The 18,421-nt window shown below is 35.7% G+C and overlaps 2 protein-coding genes across 5 annotated transcripts in view; one reads left to right on the top strand and one right to left on the bottom strand.

Moving 5' to 3' along the window:
- Positions 1-4,865, top strand: part of ECT2L (epithelial cell transforming 2 like) — a 67,973-nt gene extending 63,108 nt beyond the window's left edge. The window contains 2 exon segments of the mRNA XM_045544457.1: positions 2,419-2,591; positions 4,341-4,865. Coding sequence (XP_045400413.1) covers positions 2,419-2,591; positions 4,341-4,468 — 301 coding nt within the window. The 3' untranslated portion in view covers positions 4,469-4,865.
- A 1,718-nt stretch (positions 4,866-6,583) lies between these two features.
- REPS1 (RALBP1 associated Eps domain containing 1) overlaps positions 6,584-18,421 on the bottom strand; it is a 75,060-nt gene continuing 63,222 nt past the window's right edge. For 2 of the 4 annotated variants that reach the window (XM_045544462.1, XM_045544460.1), the window contains 9 exons: positions 17,952-18,053; positions 16,122-16,191; positions 14,772-14,890; positions 13,859-13,923; positions 12,196-12,381; positions 10,983-11,078; positions 9,656-9,804; positions 8,834-8,939; positions 6,584-6,849 (listed from right to left, as the gene is read on the bottom strand). In XM_045544462.1, coding sequence (XP_045400418.1) covers positions 6,781-6,849; positions 8,834-8,939; positions 9,656-9,804; positions 10,983-11,078; positions 12,196-12,381; positions 13,859-13,923; positions 14,772-14,890; positions 16,122-16,191; positions 17,952-18,053 — 962 coding nt within the window. In that variant the 3' untranslated portion in view covers positions 6,584-6,780. Of the gene's footprint in view, positions 6,850-8,833; positions 8,940-9,655; positions 9,805-10,982; positions 11,079-12,195; positions 12,382-13,858; positions 13,924-14,771; positions 14,891-16,121; positions 16,195-17,951; positions 18,054-18,421 lie in introns of all 4 variants that reach the window. The other 2 variants (XM_045544461.1, XM_045544458.1) reach the window with 1 other exon arrangement.

The raw sequence follows: 18,421 nt of genomic DNA on the forward strand, positions 1-18,421 counted from the left end.
TCTTCTGGGGACCCAAAAAGCCACTGTGATCCACCAGTCAGAGTGTGGGTGTTCAGGCACCGGGTGATAAACAGTTTTGGCTCAGGTCAGCTCCTGTTCTGTTCATTCCAAAGTTCCTGTCCTGAAAATTTCTTTTAAAGTTTTATGTATTTATGGAAGTTGGGTACTTTGTGCCTTTCTCTGTCTTTGGGCTGGTTGGTGCAGTATTTAACAACAAAACACTTCTAGAATGGAGTTAAGAATTTATATTATAGCAGCTGTGTTTCATTTTGCTGAGTCATTGAACCTATCTGTAAATAAACAAAAAAACCCTATCCAAGTTCAGGGAAAAAAACACCTTTGGAGTTGATTCTGAGTGTGAGCAGAGGCATTTCTGAAACACTAGTAGAATCCACTTCAGCTGCTCCCTTATGTCAGTATTAAAGGTGAAGTCACAGTTGGCCTTCCATATCTGTGGGATCCACATCCTTGCATTCAGACAACCAAGGATCAAAACCATTCGGAAGAACTAAAAACAAATAAAAAACCAATACAGTATAACTATTTATATAGCATTTACATTGTATTAGGTATTGTAAGTAATCTAGACATTATTTAAAGTACAGGGGAGAATGTGTATGGGTTATATGCAACTTCTACATCATTTTATATTAGAAGCTTGAGCATTCTTGGATATTGGTATGACAGGAGGTCCTAGGACCAAATCCCCATAGCTACTGAGGGACAATTGTATTTGCTTTTGCATATTTAGAGGAATTGTTAAATTTTTTAAAACCTGGTGTTTTGTCTGTGGATGAGAATTGTTGGGAGAGATCTAGGGGGGCTTAATTTAGTAAATGGCTTTTGAAAAGCTTTTCTCTAGATAAAAATCATATATATGTGTGTTTTAAATAACACTCTCACAATCAGATTGAAATAACCTCTTGTGTGTTCATCTTTCCCTCACTCATGTCCTCAGATTACAAAAGGCCTCCCTGCTAAGCAGCCTGAGCTCAGGTCAGTGTGGCTGCCCCTTCCCCTCCCTGGGCCAGTCACCCACCTGATCCAGGTGCATCAAAAAACTGTAATTCTCTTTCAATTACCTCTGCTTTCAATGTTGTCGTTCCCAAAGGAAAAGAACAGAACACCTATCTACCAAAGCAAGCACCCTTTTGAATGCCACTTCTTCAAAGCACTCTGTAAGTGTATTCCCTAATAATTCAGATAAAACAGCAAAGTTTTATTACAACTTTAGACATTTTTCTAATCTTCTATGATAGGAGAAATAATTGTTCATATCAGGGATATGATAAAAATATTGTTCCTCTTCCCCGCTAAAAAAGCAAAACATGGTAGAATTCTTTTGCCTATTTAAAGTAGCCACTCACCCGATACTTCTCAGAGCATTGCAAATGCACCCCCCCCTTTCCTGCTTCCTCTCTCCCTTAATCTCTAGTTCAGTACACTCCATTCTCCTTAGAATAACCTATCAACTTGACCTAGAATATTATTTCTTGCAAGATATCAATAAATGTGAAGGACTCCCCTCCTTCCAGCCTAAGTCATAACCAAAGACAGGAAGGAAGGGTTTGAAATGCAGTGGTCTCCCCAGCTCCTCCCTGTGTATCCCCCTGGTGCTCTGCTAAAGTACTCACACAGGATGGATGACCCACCCTAGAGCCCCGTGACACCTGCCAGACACAGTGATCAGGCTCCAGCAATAGAACAGCAAAGAGGATGACAGATGGGAGGTTGAGGACGTCACATTTTGCCCCTTGATAAATACACTTGCAGTTGACCATGGTAGCAACCTCTGTGAAAATGAAGAACTATTTGATTTCTGCCTTCCATACTGATAAAGTATATTAAGTTACCTATCAATTCCTTTTCAATCTAAAGTAAAAACTTTTATGTTTACTTCTACCTACCAGTTTAATGCTTTCCCGCAGCCCCCATTTTCTACTAAGATACCTCATGCCACACTGGTTCTGGTTTTCTCTACCCAACCTGTTACCCTTAAAGATGAAACAAAACAAAAACTTGTTTTCTTCAGATTGCCCTAATACATCAAAACACCAAACTCAATAAAAGTTTAACACCACAGCTATAATGTGATTCATTTCATAAGGGAGGAAAAGTTCAATGTTCATCTTTCCCACTGATTACAAAATACTTGTCCAACGGACAAGCTCAAACCACTCCACCAGGAACCTTGATGGCCCACAGTTTTGGTCTAAGACAGAGAAGGGACTAATCACATAAGGAAGAATATTATACTGAGAACTTCAACAAGCTGCTCAGAAGGTCTGTAGTGGGATAAAACCCTTGACTAATGGCCAGTTTCAAAATGGTTAACTAGTAACCTATGTTAACTAGTAACAGGTACAAAGCATGTATGTACCTATGTTACTAAACTGTCCCTTCTCCATTTTAACCTAGGCTCTATGAACACATCCGTGACCTCAGCCTTTTTCTCTTCAATGACGTCCTGCTTGTTTCTAGTCGGGGCACATCTCATACTCCATTTGAAAGGACTTCAAAAACCAGCTACCAGTTCATTGCATCAGTGGCCCTTCATAGGATATTTGTAGAAGATATTCCAGATTCCAAGTGTATGTATTCTTTTCTTTCCAAGAGACAAATACTATAGCTATATTACACAAAGCTCATTAACCAATAAAAAAGTAGGAAAAGGACTGGAATTATAATTTACCAGTTTGCAAATAATTTCCCAAATATTAGGATTTCATGAAATAATGTGAACTTTCATCTACCTGTGAAATAGCAAAGGACAGGAGTACTGGCATTGTCAGACATGCACCCTGAACATTAGGAAAGCAGCTTTCAAAAACCACGGAGGGAGGCAAGACCTCACATTATCCTGAATTCTTTGAAGCAGTCTGACACGAAAGCTGGAGCTCTTAACCACTATTCTATACTGTTTCAAGGTGCTACAGCTTTGAAGCATATTTTAGATATTTACCTATTACTTTTCCATTCTATTGGGACTAAGTATTATTACAGATTGGACTGTACCTTTTCTTCCTTAAGTCTGCATTTAAATTGGGAGTTTTTTTAAATAAAGGAATCAACATATTTGTAAAGGATGCTTAGTAAACTTAAACATTTCATTTATAATAATTGCAACAGAAATAATATTTGTCATAAGAAATCCTACTTAAAACTATTGTACCTATTTTTAGTTATTATCCTACACTCTACTTCCCAAGCTTAAGAGGACCCATATCTCTTTCCTATATTTCTGTTAGGCCGAACAATGTGAATGTAACATCTCTCATTCTAATATTTTCACTGCATGTAAACACAGGATTTAAAGTTAAAGCTGAAACCAAGACCTTAGAGAAGTAACCAACCCCTTAACTAAAAGGGCTGCTTCCCAATGGCTTTAGGCCATTCTAAATCTGAGCCTGAGAAAAAATGAACACCAAGTGTGGAAATAAATATTTCCACCTAGAAGACAAACTCAGGTAAAAGGAGTTAGTTACCTATAACCACCGGGTATGGTTAAATAGTGTATGAAACATGTCTCCTTTAAGTTCCCTCCTACCATGATAATCAGAACACTGCTATGTAGCCTAATAGATAGCAGGTGCTCAGCCAGGCAGTGGCTTAATTCTGTCACTGGCCCTCATACCCAAGTTGTCTAGGTCTAGTTCTCAGCATCTCTACCTACAATAACTATTAGTAAAGTCTGTCACTGATTCCAGTTCCTTTTGGAATGATTGAAACAAGGAATTAAAGAACATTTCATAGGCCAGGCGCGGTGGCTCACGCCTGTAATCCTAGCCCTCTGGGAGGCTGAGGCGGGTGGATCACTCGAGGTCAGGAGTTCAAGACCAGCCTGAGCAAGAGCGAGATCCCATCTCTACCAAAAATAGAAAGAAATGATTTGGACAGCTAAAAATCTATATAGAAAAAATTAGCTGGGCATGGTGGCGCATGCCTGTAGTCCCAGCTACTCGGGAGGCTGAGGCAGTAGGATTGCTGCTCAAGCCCGGGAGTTTGAGGTTGCTGTGAGCTAGGCTGATGCCACGGCACTCACTCTAGCCCGGGCAACAAAGCAGCTGAGACTCTGTCTCAAAAAAAAAAAAAAAAAAAAAAAAGAACATTTCATCATCTATAGTCTTTAAAATAACTGCTTATTACAATAACTATGATATAAAAGCAATACTTTATGTTTGAATTATTTAGTATTTTAGGACATTATAAACTACATTTGTATTTGTTTTGAATCTTTTTAAATTTCAAAAATTCTTAAAGATGACTTGATTTTTGAATTTTAAAATATTTTGATTGTTACCTGCAGAGATTAATTAGTGTACCTCAAATGCTTTTTACAGATGTCAAGAATGCATTTATTCTTCAAGGTCCAAACCATGAATGGATTTGTGCTACAGAGGCAGAGGATGACAAGTTCCAATGGTTGTCAGTACTCCAAAATGCAATCAGGAGTAGTATAGAGAAATAAAACCAAACTTAAAGAAAACACCAGGGGTGCCAATTTTCCCTGGCAAAAATAGTCAACATATATTTTCTGTTCCAATGAACATTCAGTAAGAAACAGAATGATTATTGGTCATGGATGATGAGAGGATGAACTAGGTGCCATAAGGTGCCTTCCAACTTTAAAACTTTATTGTCTATGCTCACTTATGTAGAATGAATGTACCATAAAAACAATTTAAGCCCCAAAATTTGAACTAGTTCTTTTGGCAGTATTTCATGGATAATATTACTTAGAGTAATTCGACTGTTGTGATGAAACCTAAGATAGAGTAAGCATATTGTATGAAGTTTTGTTTTATCATCTAATAAAAAAATAAAAGCAGAATGAAAAGTGTTTTTTCTTAAATGATCTGTCTAGAAAATTATTTTAATGTGTTGACAATTTACCGATCATCTATAACATGTTCATGAAATAATTACTGATTTAAAAATATGTATAAGAAATATAAATGGCAATTTACTAAAAAACTTGGCATATGTATCCTTAACATGAATGTACTCCTCTGCAGAGCATCAAAAATATAGCACTACAAGTACTAAAATGTTTTTTGTGATTTTTAAGTGTTTTTGTTTTGGGTAGCAATATTAAAGTCTTAGATCTTCCAAAAAAGCAGCTTTAAAAATATTTGTGACATTGTTAAATTAGAAAGCAACTGAAAAAAAGCAACTTCTAAAAAACAAAAATAAATGGAAACCTAGCAAAACTTGCCCATAATGGAATTTAGCTGAGTAAAAACAAAAAAAGACAGTTCTGTTTAAAACAAACAGCAAAACAGGTGTTGAGTAGATTCCTGGGCCTTTAAAGCCTTCATTTGGTTATTCAACAAATTGAAGCCATATTGTTTGCCACTTGGAAATTTTAGCTGGTATGTACAATAATAATATTTTTACCTAGTTATTGCTAGATGAAAGTTATATTAATCTTGGAAGCTTTAGGTTGTCAGTTTCCTTTTTGCTTCATACTCCCATTTTAAGGTAATAAAATTGACTGGTCTAATCTAGGATTGTGAACCTAGGCTATTTAAACATATTCTTCTTTCAGCAATAAAAATACAAATTCCTAATTCTTAAACATTTAAATCCTTGTTTAAAAATGTACAAAATTATTGTGTTTTATTAGCATAAAATCAAACTTATGATTCTGCTAAGATATATCCATGCAGCTTAACATCTATGATCCTATAGACAGAATAAATCTTGAAGAGAATATCTGCTGTTAGTCAGCAGTGAATGCAAATTTACAAGTGTGATCAAAATGTATGTATCATATAAAACAAATTCTAAAACAGTATATTATCCTGAATAGGGCACACTCCACAAACTCTTTGTTAATAGGAAAAACGTGTCTATCTACCAAAACAAAAAAAAAAGTGAGAAGACGGTACTTGAAAATAATCCCTGTAGCTTAATAGAGTTAATAGAGAGTTAAGTGCATAAATCATGCAAGAAGTGGCGATGTTTCCAAGACAGTACTTATGTAGTGGATTCACACTTCCTTCACCGTGAGGGACAATTAAGTAAAGGCCTATCTTGATAGCTACTTCATAAATTTCTAGGACTACTGCTGAATTAACATTTCACACAAAATAATGGTAAGTCACTGATGAAACTCATCAAATATTCACAAAGAAAATACAAAATCTGACATGTTTTGTATTTATCACAAGTTGACATGTAAGAGGTCTAAAAGTACCAAGTGACTCCTGAAAAATGTCGATTACTGCAGAGAAGACTTTTCTAGTAAATTAGCTTATAGTGAAAACTGCCTTATCCAATATAATTCTTTAAAACCAAAAACTAAATAGGAAACTCATTTTAAAGATTTTTTTACAGAACAAACAGATGCTTTATGTAAAATATTAAACCTAAAAGAGGACAAATTGACAGTTTATGTTTCCTTTTTGCAAAGATTTCTAAGACTGTGGCTGGCTTGCGATGTAAATGGGACGCCCATTCTGTAAATCAAATCAGTGTGTGGTTTTGGCCATATAAATATAATTAACCACTATTATGTATTCCTGATGCTATGGAACAGCAAGGGTAAGGTGTGCCCAACAAACACAATATACCCTCCAAAAAAAGTCATCCTGACCCTTTTATTGTTGAAATTAAAAAATAAAAGATACTTAAATACAATGGTGAACATATAGGGCAAAACAGAATCATAAAATTTAATGTTGAATTATGCAGTGAGCTCAATGTTTGGGTCTCCAAACTGGCTTTGAACCCAAAATCACTTAAAAATGGTTGTGTTCACAGTTAACGGCAATTGGCTTATAGGTGAGAGAATGGTCGAAGTTGTTCCAGTTGAACTTCCAGGGAAATTCTCTCCTCAAGAACATCCTGAAAAAGATGCAAAGACCAAGTTATGTTTCAAAGTATATCATAATGAAGACACATCTAACAACAGCTTCACTTCAAGAATACAATTTAAATTTGTCAAGAAGGTTAAGGGAAAGCTGTTTCTATTTTAAAAAGTGTACTTCACTTTAGATAGTTTATATATTTATAATATTAAAATACGATCCTAGTAATTTAAATCTTTTTATGATATGAACGAAGGTAATATTTTTTGTCTAATTAAAATGCCAATATTTGCAATGATGGGTATTAATGTATATGAATTTTGCATTAAGTCTGCCCCTGAATTAACTGTAGATAAATTGTTAACATAGATTCTTTTCCCCAGTGATAACACCTGGTTATAGCAACTCCTGGATCTCATTTTGAATTCCAGCTTCACAAAGAATAAATTAATTTTGCATTCAGAATTTTTAATCACTATTGACTGGGGGCAGTCTTTTCAGATAGCCATCAAATTCTAACTTTCCTTTTCTCTATCATAATGACAGTAACTTGTTTTAACCAGAATTACCTCTTCTTATTTGGTACCTCACTTCCTATTTTTCATTCTCAGAGTTCATGAGAAAAGTGATTTATAAAATAGCTTCTACATACTTATTTCAATGGTTTTCCTTAGTTCTTCAGAAAAACATGCATTAACAAAATCTGCAACTTCAAGGTATGATACTAAGCAAGCTTGTCCTTACGTTTTGCATTCTTCCTTTACAATGGACTAAATTCATAATCATACAACAACTATAAACATCTTCTCCTTTGATCAAAGAGTTATGCAAGAATGTAATTCATTCGATAGACATTTATCAAATGCCTAACATATGCTGGGTTTTGAAGAAAGAGACAAGATAGCCGTTAAATTTATCTATAACAGTCCCAGTTTATGCCTAATGTCTTGACCTAAATACTAATACAACTCTCCCTCTTTTCTCTCAAATGTTTCTTGGTTTGGACAATATAGTATACAGTCTTCTTAAACAAAAATGATCATGATTTACCCTCAGTGAGTTCAGTTTAGTAGCATAGAGAGGCAAATGTATCATCAATAGTAACTCCAGGACAGTGTGATACATGCTAGATGAGGGATATGAACCAACTCTGCATTCATTTTTCATTTCCATGGACTCTGTTCCTCATCTTTTGTGGTTTACAACCTTGCTATATTCAAAGTGGGGCCAACAATCTTCCAGCATCTCCATCACCTGGAAGCTTATTAGAAAAGCTGAATTCTCAGGTCCCACCTCAGACCTACTAAATCAGAATCTGCATTTTAACATGACCCCAGATTATCTATATATACATTAAGGTTTAAGAACCACTGATTATAAGACATAGTCCTTAATAATGTTGATGAACCATAAGTGATTCTGGGAGTAACTTTTATTCATAGGGATTCAAAGAAATCATAGTTAACAGAAAACAAACTCATTCCTCTCAAGTATTAGATGACAGTGGTACACAGTATACATAAGCAACATTTCTTTTTAAGGCTGTCTTTTCTTTTTCCATATGCAAGATAATTTAAATCACCCCCACTCCTCTTCCTCTTTAGACCTGTTTAAGTCCCTTTCATAGAATCTGAGTTGTCTTTGATAAAAGGACAAACTAACCACAGTCAAATCATTTAGAAGTTAAAAAGTGTTAGAGAGCCATCTATGTGATTTTGGAGGTACCTGAGGTCACAACATTTCTTCTCTTTAGGTTCCTTTATGAAGGCACATTATAGGAATAGTAATGCCTTGTATATATGTAAGATAAAGCAATGTAGACCAAAATTGAGCATAAAACATTCCTTCTAGTACAAAAAGATTCAAAGACTCATAAAACATTTCAGATACACATTTCTCTTGCTTCATGGAAAGTTTCTTATGAGATTAAGAATCGCTGGATCACCTCTAAGTTCCCCTTCAACTCTGAGATGTTCTTAGGCCATGGAATGTCACAAGTAAAGATTCAGAAAGTATTTTACCTTTAATTGTTGCTGCAATTCACTATTCAATCTGGCCAAAACTGTGTTGGTTTCCTTATTGCGTCTAATTGATGCCTGAATAGCTTTCTTATCTTTCCCAATAGATCTGAGAACATAAACGGGGCAAAAAAAACATAACCTTCATTTCTTATTTTTAAATTTTCTCCATTCTTCCTTCATTTATTTCTAGACATGGAAAGCAGAGGGAGCATCTTTTCCCTTATCAGCACAACCCAATCTCACTTGTTCAGTTTCAATGGTAAACCAAAACTATCTAAGCTTAAGTTTATTATTGTTATTAATTATTATTCTTTTGTAGAGTGATCCGAGTTTAAGGTAAATAGTCTAGAGTGGGCATTGGCAAACATTTTCTCTAAATGACCAGATAGTAAATATTTTAGGTTTTGCAGACCATACAGTTTCTGTTGCATATTCTAGTTTTTTGTTTCTCGTTTTTACAAAAAAGTAAAAGTCATTTTTAGCTCATTTAGCCAAATTTGGCCTATGAGCCTTAGGCTGCTAACTCCTGGTCTAGATACACCACAGTTAGAACATTAGTTTTGCTCTACACTATCAACTTTAAAAACGTCTGCCCCAGGGTCTGCAACAAGGTATTAGAATGGAATTGAACTTAATAATAAAGGGGAAAAAGTGGAAAGAATAATCTACCTACTCATAAATGAGAAAGCTCTCACAGAACAGCTAAGAACATCTGCTCAGCTAAAGAACTAGTCTGACCATAATTTCTTTCAATTTGATATTTTTAATTGTTATGCTTTTTCTTCCTAGCAATTAAATGTACTTAGGAATAGCTTTGATTACCTAGGAATAGAAGGTTGTGATGCAAGAACAGCAGCTAAGACACCTGTCTTTTGTGTATGTTCATCAACTTCTGGCCTTAATTCATCTTCTGATTTTAATCTTCTTCTAACAGGTTTAGGTGGTGGAGCAAGAGGTGTTGTGCCTTTGCTCTGTAAGACAAGAATTCCACTGATAATGGCATTTTTTTCTTTTTTTAAGGACATTCACAGTTAGCACTTTGCCAACACCATTTGCTTTCTTTAAGCCATTTGCTCTTGAAAAATTCAAAGTCATGTGTCCTACTTTAAAACAATTTATGTATCTGTGGTAACAGCTAACCTAAATTACCGTGGGAAAGGATGTTTCTAGTTGACATCACTATCATGAATGTATTAAATACATACAATATAAAAATTCTAAAATACATCATCTTACTGAATAAAACAACTTAAAGAGGTGGAAAGCTAGAGAACTCTTTAAAAAAAAAACAAAATAAACTAAGATGCACAGTAATTCTAACTCTTGAAAATGAGTGGACATTTTGTTGGAAATTGTGAATGTGCCCCCAAAAGAATCAAATATGATGTTTTAGTATTTACCATAACCTTTTATTACCTTTAAATAAATAAAAATAGTCAACTGCCATCTCTTTAGTTAAGTGCCATTTTTAATTTGTTGTGCATTGACAAAAATAAAACTAATCATTTAAAATGATCACACAACTATTAATATAGTAAAAATGTTGTCCAGAAAGTAGAATTTAAGCACCTTCAGAAACACATGCTGTTTTAATAACTATTGGGACTGTCTGGATGATAGAAAAATAAAGTTACCAAAACTGTTTCCTCAAGGGAATAGTGTTCTGATATGTGTAATTTGGAAAGCATAAAACAGACAAGGAGTAACAGAAGGAGAGACAGATGTAGTAAAGCAACTTATAGTAAAAATGTAAATGGTGTAATCAAAGTGGTGAGTCTATTGATGTACAATGTAAAATTATTTCAACTTTTATGGATGTTTAACATTTTCCATGATAAAAATGTTTAGGAAAAAATTATACCTAAAATAGTTAAAAACTGAATTGACCTATAAATAAGTTCTACTTTATATATGTGAAAGAATGTACTAACCACTTTAATTTTCGGGAACCTGTAGCATGTACTAAAATTGGTTATAGAATAACATGTTGATCAAATGTAAGTAGAATGTATTCTGAGATAGACTCAATATATAAGTTAAAAGCAGTGAAATGGGTTAGACGATTTCTAATTGACCTTGTTTCTAAAAATTATCTCATATAACTTTTTATATGTACGAAATTATCAATATTATAAGATTTTCTGCATACCACATTGGCAGGAGCACTAGTAGCTGTCTTTTCTTCAATTTTACTATCTGTTTTGGCAACTCGAAGAGAACTTGCAGGATCAGAAGCTTTTTCAACCTAGAGATGAATATATTATCACTATTATATATAATATATAATTCTGTATAAATATAGAATATGTAACAAATCAGAGTAAAATATTAAGAAAATATTCATTCTGACAAGAAATCTGAGATGAAGAGGAGAAAAAACTTGAAAGGCAGAGAGGAGGGAAGGTAACATGTGTGAAGGAGGCACGGGTGGGCTGAAGGGTGCAGCTACTTGCTGCACCTCTAGGTGGCTGCGCTGGGAAGTCCTCCTGTTGGGGCAGGGGGGGAGGGGTGCAGGCACCCAGGAGAGTGAGCACAGCACTATGCACACCTGCACTTGTCCTCAGCCCCACCCCTGCCTCCCTGGGTATGGCTCATTCCCCTAACGAGCCGGCAGAAAGTTACAGGTTTGAAAAGGGGGCTAGTAGGAAATTCTCCATGGATCAGATCCACATGAAACCTTTATCTAAATTATCCCAGTCAAATAAACATGGATTTTTGGAACTATAACAGAGGCTTAATATGGGTTGAAACAATCTGAATAGCAGTTTCAGAATTCCTCTGGGCCCTCCAAGTCCACATTTACACTCAGTGATTTAGGTCAGGGATTCCCGGAGAAGTTCTCGCTGCTAGAACTACAAGAGATTCTCCTGGAATGCCATCTGCAAAGATTAGATGTTGACATCCTGTAGTCTTTAAGTCTGCCTCTAACTAAGACAATTGACTCTCATATAAACTGAATGGAGCCATGGTAACCACAGCTTCTTATCACATGGAAATCTTCACTAAATCACACAATCAGATGCTTAGCATTAAGGTGAAACCTCGAGAGCAGTGTTTCAGCCAGGGCCAGGTGGTTGCATCTGTGTATTCTCACACTGTATCTACCCATACCCTGTACCTGATTCTGATTGCATCACACTGCAACAAGGAGGTGTCAGAGGCCAATTAAAAAGTTGAGACGCATTGACCTAGGGAATATATTAATTCTAGAGGATCAATAATATATCTCCTAGAAGAGGCAGCAGCAGAGATTTACTCACTGATGTCCCCTCTAATATCTGCTCTGTTGATAAGACAGGCTTACGAGCATGACGTGGGAAGAAAATGCCAGCAGAAAATTATCCAAGCCCTTGAAAACTGACCAACAAGACCTCTGGGTGTTTCTCGGCTTCATCATCTTGTTCTTCATTTACATTTGATGCAGCAAATACTTCAAATTGGCTGAAATCTGCAAAATTTGGTTGTTCTGGTATCTGCTGAGGTGAGGTACTAGTGTGAGTTATGAGGCCATCAGCATCCACTGGGCGATGCACAATGGGACCAGGAGCCTGCACAATGGTTAGAAGAGAAGAACAAACATTTTGTGGAGTATCAGTTTCACAGAATCACCTTCTTTTTCTTTGAAAATATACCATTAAGATACTCTGTTTTATTATCTGTACATTCAGAGAGGTGTATGTACTACAGTAACACTTGGCTCTAAATAAATGTTTAAACTGTAAGTGAAAAGCTAAGACACTCAAAAAATTAAGATGATAAACCTCTAAGAGAAAGATCCTTGTCCAAAATTTTTAATGCAAAGAAAGTACACCGGAGGAGAAGGGAGGGACTGGCCCTACCCTAATTCTCCATTTGCATGTATTTTTTTTTTTCCTGAATTGGGCTACTGCACAATAGTCTGTTCCTTAAAAAGTTATTTTTTTAAATTTTTCACTATGTTTCTTAAAAAGGTTGTTATTTTTAAAGTGTGAAAACCACTGCTCTAACTATTCTTCCAACATGTCAAGCACACTTCCCTTCAACTCATCCTCTACTCCTTTGCCAGACCAATGCTGCTAAAATCTTAAGTCTAAAAACACATTTACTGAGTATCTAGCTTTGTGCGAGGCACTACAGACACAGTACTGAGCAAAACAAATAAGGCCCATGCCCTAATAAAACTGACAGTCCAGTGAAGGATAAGAGATTAAGTAAACTAGGAATTAAAATATTTTGAGTGTGAGACAGTTTATGACAAAGGAAGTAAAGGATACTAAAGAAATAAATGTGTAGGCTCTTCCCTTTAAAAATTCTCCATGTTCTCTAAGAAGAACTCTACCCTTCTTAGTATGATACGGGAGGTGCTCTGCCTCATCCCTACCTCTCCAGGTTCATTTTCCATCATCCCACACATCTACTTCAGATATACTGACCTAACTCCTTTTTTCCAGGAATATGCCAGGCTTAACACATACCACCATGGCTTTTGGATGCCATACCTTCTGTTTGGAATGCTCTCTGCCCAATAAATACACTTTATCTTTCAAGTCCCTGCTCTAGTCTCACTTCCTTCATTTTACTTGTATCTTCTCAATGTGATCCTTCACTTTACTAGCTACTAAGGCTGTCCCACCCAGAGCATTTTATAAATACATCTACTGCAGCACTTCAGTTTTGACCTGGAAAGGATGCAGGTCATTCACACTTCCTTAACTGATACAGTAACACATCCAGAGAGAGGCTGTGAGTCACTGCTAGACCCAGGACATTAATGGACATCTTCTATTTCCCAATCCATTGTTCTTTCCACTAAACCCTCTGTTAATACATTATCATTTCACTGTTAAGGTTCTTTCAAAAAATAACTCGGATCATTCTTGAAATTCTTATCTTCCAAAATAAGATTTAGCTTCATTGAATTAAATGCTCATTAAGAATGACCATTAGGTTATTCCTGACCTTCCAAATAATTCGAGACTAGCATTAAACACCTAACAGACAAATTGATCATGGGGACATTTTGTAATGAACACCTTGGAGAATTACCTGTGAGGGCTGTGGTCTTGGAGGCACTGCAGGAGGATGGGCAACAACTCCAGCCTGTTGTTGTCCTGAGTGAATATACAAGTCTTCTTTTTAGTAAATATATAATCACTTTGCTAATAGAAGAAACAGGCTGAATGAATGTGACCACATACTAAAGATTTCTAAGAATGTTTGATAAGTATTGGAAGGCAGATACTATCTGGTTAAATGGTCTATATGTGATCTTATGGCTAAATCTCATGGACTTTAATCAGGCCTCGTTCCTTGTTACCTCTATTACATGAGGCCCTCTTGACATGCTCCTGCCTGTTTCCATAAAAGTATATATTCTGGGTTTTCTTCCCATATTTCTGAAGTGAAGACTTCCAAATTTTCTCTTTCACTTAACACTTCACTCTCCCATTTCTATGTAAATGATTCTCAAATAATACATCAATCTTTCTCAGCTCAAAAGTCCAATGGCCTGTTGATTATCTACCCTTTCCTCACCATTCCAAACATACAATGACTAAAACATAATAACATTATCACCCTCTGCCCTAACTCTTCTATGTCAGCATAGTAACAATACTGCCAGTTACTCAAAAATTGAAACCTTAGAGTAAGTTACAACTCTTCTCTTTCATCAGCCAAATTAAGAGTTGTTAGTTTTACCTTTGGTATCACCGCATCTTTCTTTTTAAATTTCCTGTGACGTCTCTCAGATCCCATCTTTATTATTTATACTCAAACATACTTTAGATAGTCATTAAGAAAAAAAATTCCCTCTCATCTGGTATCTTTTTAACCCCAAATTTTTCTTCAGATAAATATTTTTAAAAGACATTAAAAGAAACAGAAACAAAATGTTTTGTATGTGTCTTTGATTAACTTTAAAATCAAATACTGTATATTATGGTTCTCCGGCCCCTACCTGTGGTGACTGTAAAGGTCCGATTCATATCTAACGATGATGATCTAGAATGAGAGGGCTGCGGCCGCGGAGGGGGAGGTGGTGGTGCAGTGTTATCAGGCGACGTTCCTGAATGAGACCTGCAAAAGTCACCCAATCACAACTGGTCATGCTACTTATATTGGAGCTTTTTTCTTTTTAGGCATTCAAACTTGGCTAAGCAGCCTATTAGCATGACATTTTCTCAAGTAGGTATACAAGCTTTACAGTAAAATAACTTTTTATAAAGTTCTACATTGAACAAAATTTCAAAAAATTTGAAAAGAAAGTTGTCAACATGATTTTAATATAGACTACAAACCTAGCATAATGTTTTCCCATTCATTTAAAAGTAATGTTAGTCTGAGAAACTATCTTCAAAAAGAGGAACTCTACTTTCCCAAATGGTTAAGCTTTCAACCTACTGAAGTCTGGAGTTTGGTAAACTAAAGTAGAATGTGGCACTACTATGTGAGGTGCTCATTCTTGTGTCCCCACCGTTCATCCCATTTTAGAGGTGACTACACTCAAGTTCAACTCGCCCCAGAGATTCACTTCTTTGCTACCAAAGTCTTCCATATTCTGAAAAGAGGACTCTGGCAATCTGATTTTCACATGTAGGGATAAAAAGCAGAATAAGCTCCAAAATGACTGAAAATGCTAAGAAACACAGGAAGAATCACATGAAGAATCAGAAGGAAGACAGACAGCCTTCTGACTCTAAGCTCTTTCGAGATTCTAGATTACTAGTCTCTACATCCTGCAGGCATGTGGCAAAAGAATACATTTCACGTGCAAAAAGTGAGGAGAGAAAGATGCTTCTGACCTGCACATAGTTTTTAGTGGATGGGAAAGCCCTTGCAGACAAATCTCTTGCCATCCTCCACCCTATCCCACACCTTTCGTGTTTGTGCCTGGGAGATTATATGTCATGCAGAACTTCAGGGTGGGTAGGCAGCACACAAATGGGCTGTGGTTCTGGATGGCGTTTTAAAACAGAATTCTTTTGGTGCTTGCCATAAGGCTACATACATTTATCACTTAACCGACTCTTGCTATTTAGCTACAATAAGGACTATATTAAACATCTCTTGCCAAGGTGTTATCAGCTCTCTTTAGACCTTGCACAAAACACCATGAAGAAAATCAGGATTCCTTTTGTTTTTCTATTCAAGTTGGAAAGAATCAAAATTACTTGTCTTTTACATAAATCAATAGGTAATCTAATAGCTCTCAGAGAACAAAATAATTTGTGCTTGGTTCTAAGTAATTTTTAAACATTAAAATGCAACAAGATATTTCAACATGCTTTTCATTGACAGAAATACTGACCTTTGACGAGTTACATTGCTTCCGATCTGTTCTGGGTCAGAAGTAAAAGAGTCTGAACTACTGTAACCATCTGCTGATAAATGGGATACATCCTATTTAATAACAATAATTTCTTTACTTTTTGCTCTATCTACCTCAAACAAATAACTGATATGCTGTTTCAAGTCAGAGACAGTCAAAGATTGGCTTATAGGCTAACAGTTCATCACACTGTTGTTAATTTCAAAATATTAAATATCAATGAAATAAATCATGGCATATTTATACAGCAGATAGAACAATTTATACTCCGGAAAAAATAATATTTAATGATACAGAAATATTTCACATGGGAATAAAATGTGCTTAAACAATAATAAAATTTATGAAATTAGCCAGGGGTTCCAGATTTTTCTCCAGAGGAAACATCATTTTTAATTTTCTCAAAGTCTTACAAAGCAGCAGAGAATACCAGAAGTAGATTAAGAGTTGTGACAGAATAAAGACATTTTAACATAGAAACTCCAGGGACAATCTGAAGGAAGACTACAATATACGTTCAAGAGTTGCACACTTAAGGGATAGGTTATTTGGTTTCATTTCAAAATGTATCCCTCCTTTCCTTTTCTTGTAAATCACAGAATTAATTGGTTGGTATACGAATAACACTAAAATGAATCTGTCTCCATTTGGATATTCTAATAGGCATCCCAAATTTAAAACATCTGGAACTGAACTCCTATTCTTCCCCCACAATCCTGCTGCTATTACAGCCTTCCTCATCTCTCAGCTGCATAGGCCAAAAACCCTGGAATCGCTCTTGACTACTCTCTCCCGCATATCTTACATCACACAGGTAAGCAAATCCTGAGGTCTTTTCCTACAAATGTACAAAATATAGCCAGAATCCAACCACTTCTCAGCACTTCCACTGCTATCACTCTAGACACTAAGTGCCATCTTCTCCTGCCTGGATTATTATACCTATCTCCTAAATTTTCTCTCCCTGTTTTGACTTTCTGGCCTACTATCATTAGAACAGCCAGTATGATCCTGTTAAAAAAGGTCAGATCATGTCATTCCTCCATTCAAATCTTCTAATGGCTTTTCATCTAACTCAGTTGAAGGCAAAGTCTTACACTGCTCCCTGTTACTACTCTACCTCTGCCTGCCAAATTTAAGGAACTCTATTCTAGGTGTTTGCTTGCTATTCCAGTAGAAGCAAGTTTCCTGCCTTAGGGCTTCACATGTGCTGTTGGCTGTGCCTTAATTATCCTTCCTTCAGGATTCACACAGCTAACTTCCTCATCTCCTTCAAGTTTTAATTCAAATGACACCTTTTGGTAAGGCCTGCTGTGACCTCCTTATTTAAAATGGCATTCACTTTCCCCTTTCCCAGCTTTATTTTTAACCACAATGTTAATTACTTTCTAACATAAGAATTACTTTTTATCCTCCTTTACTCTTATCTCCCTTACAGAATGTAAACTCAACAAGAGCAAAGATTTTTCTGTTTTGCTTACTGCTAAATCCCCAGTGCCTAGAACAGAACCTGGCACACTGTATCCAATTAATATTGGCTGAACAAATATACAATTTCTTGTGAGAGAGAAACAAAGGAACTAGTGGAGAAGGGCCAAAAAACTGAACTGGCTACACTGAGAAGGACAGAAAACAGGAGGCCCGCCTTGAAGCAAGTGGCAACAGGCAACGGCTCCTTCATACATAAGGTAGGGTGTGTAAAATGGTTTACTGTCCTCTCAGTGAAGAAAGTAGTAAATGAGTATACATTTGAATTATTCAGATTCTAAATCCATACTAAATGGAAGATGTAATGCTACTTTTACTCACCTACAGTATTTCCAGAAGCAAACTTCACTGAAGAATTTATCTTATTTTCTTCTGAAAGGTCAGATGGTTTTACAAGTAATGGGCTAGTGGGATTAGTATGATCTAGTAGACAATTAATAGGTAAAAATACAAAGAATACAAGATAAGACTTCATTTAGATATCCAAAGAAGTATTAGGTAAATCCATAAGACATGAGACAGAATAATATTTTTAATAAAAACAAATATAAGCCTGTTCATATAGAATTTTGTTTTCTGCCATAATAGAAGATATTGTATAATGAAAAAGTTTATCTGCATGTTTACATTTTGTTAATTTTATCCCTATAGCACAATTACTTAAACAAAACACTACACATACAGGCTATAAGTTAATTTATGATGCTGACTTATACACAAAATAAATCTACTTCTGAGAAACCCTAAAACATTTTGTCTAAAATGAGGGGAAATTCCAAGAATTCAAGCAA

Source organism: Lemur catta, chromosome 2 (genome assembly GCF_020740605.2).
Source record: "Lemur catta isolate mLemCat1 chromosome 2, mLemCat1.pri, whole genome shotgun sequence".
Taxonomy (NCBI): Eukaryota; Metazoa; Chordata; class Mammalia; order Primates; family Lemuridae; genus Lemur; species Lemur catta.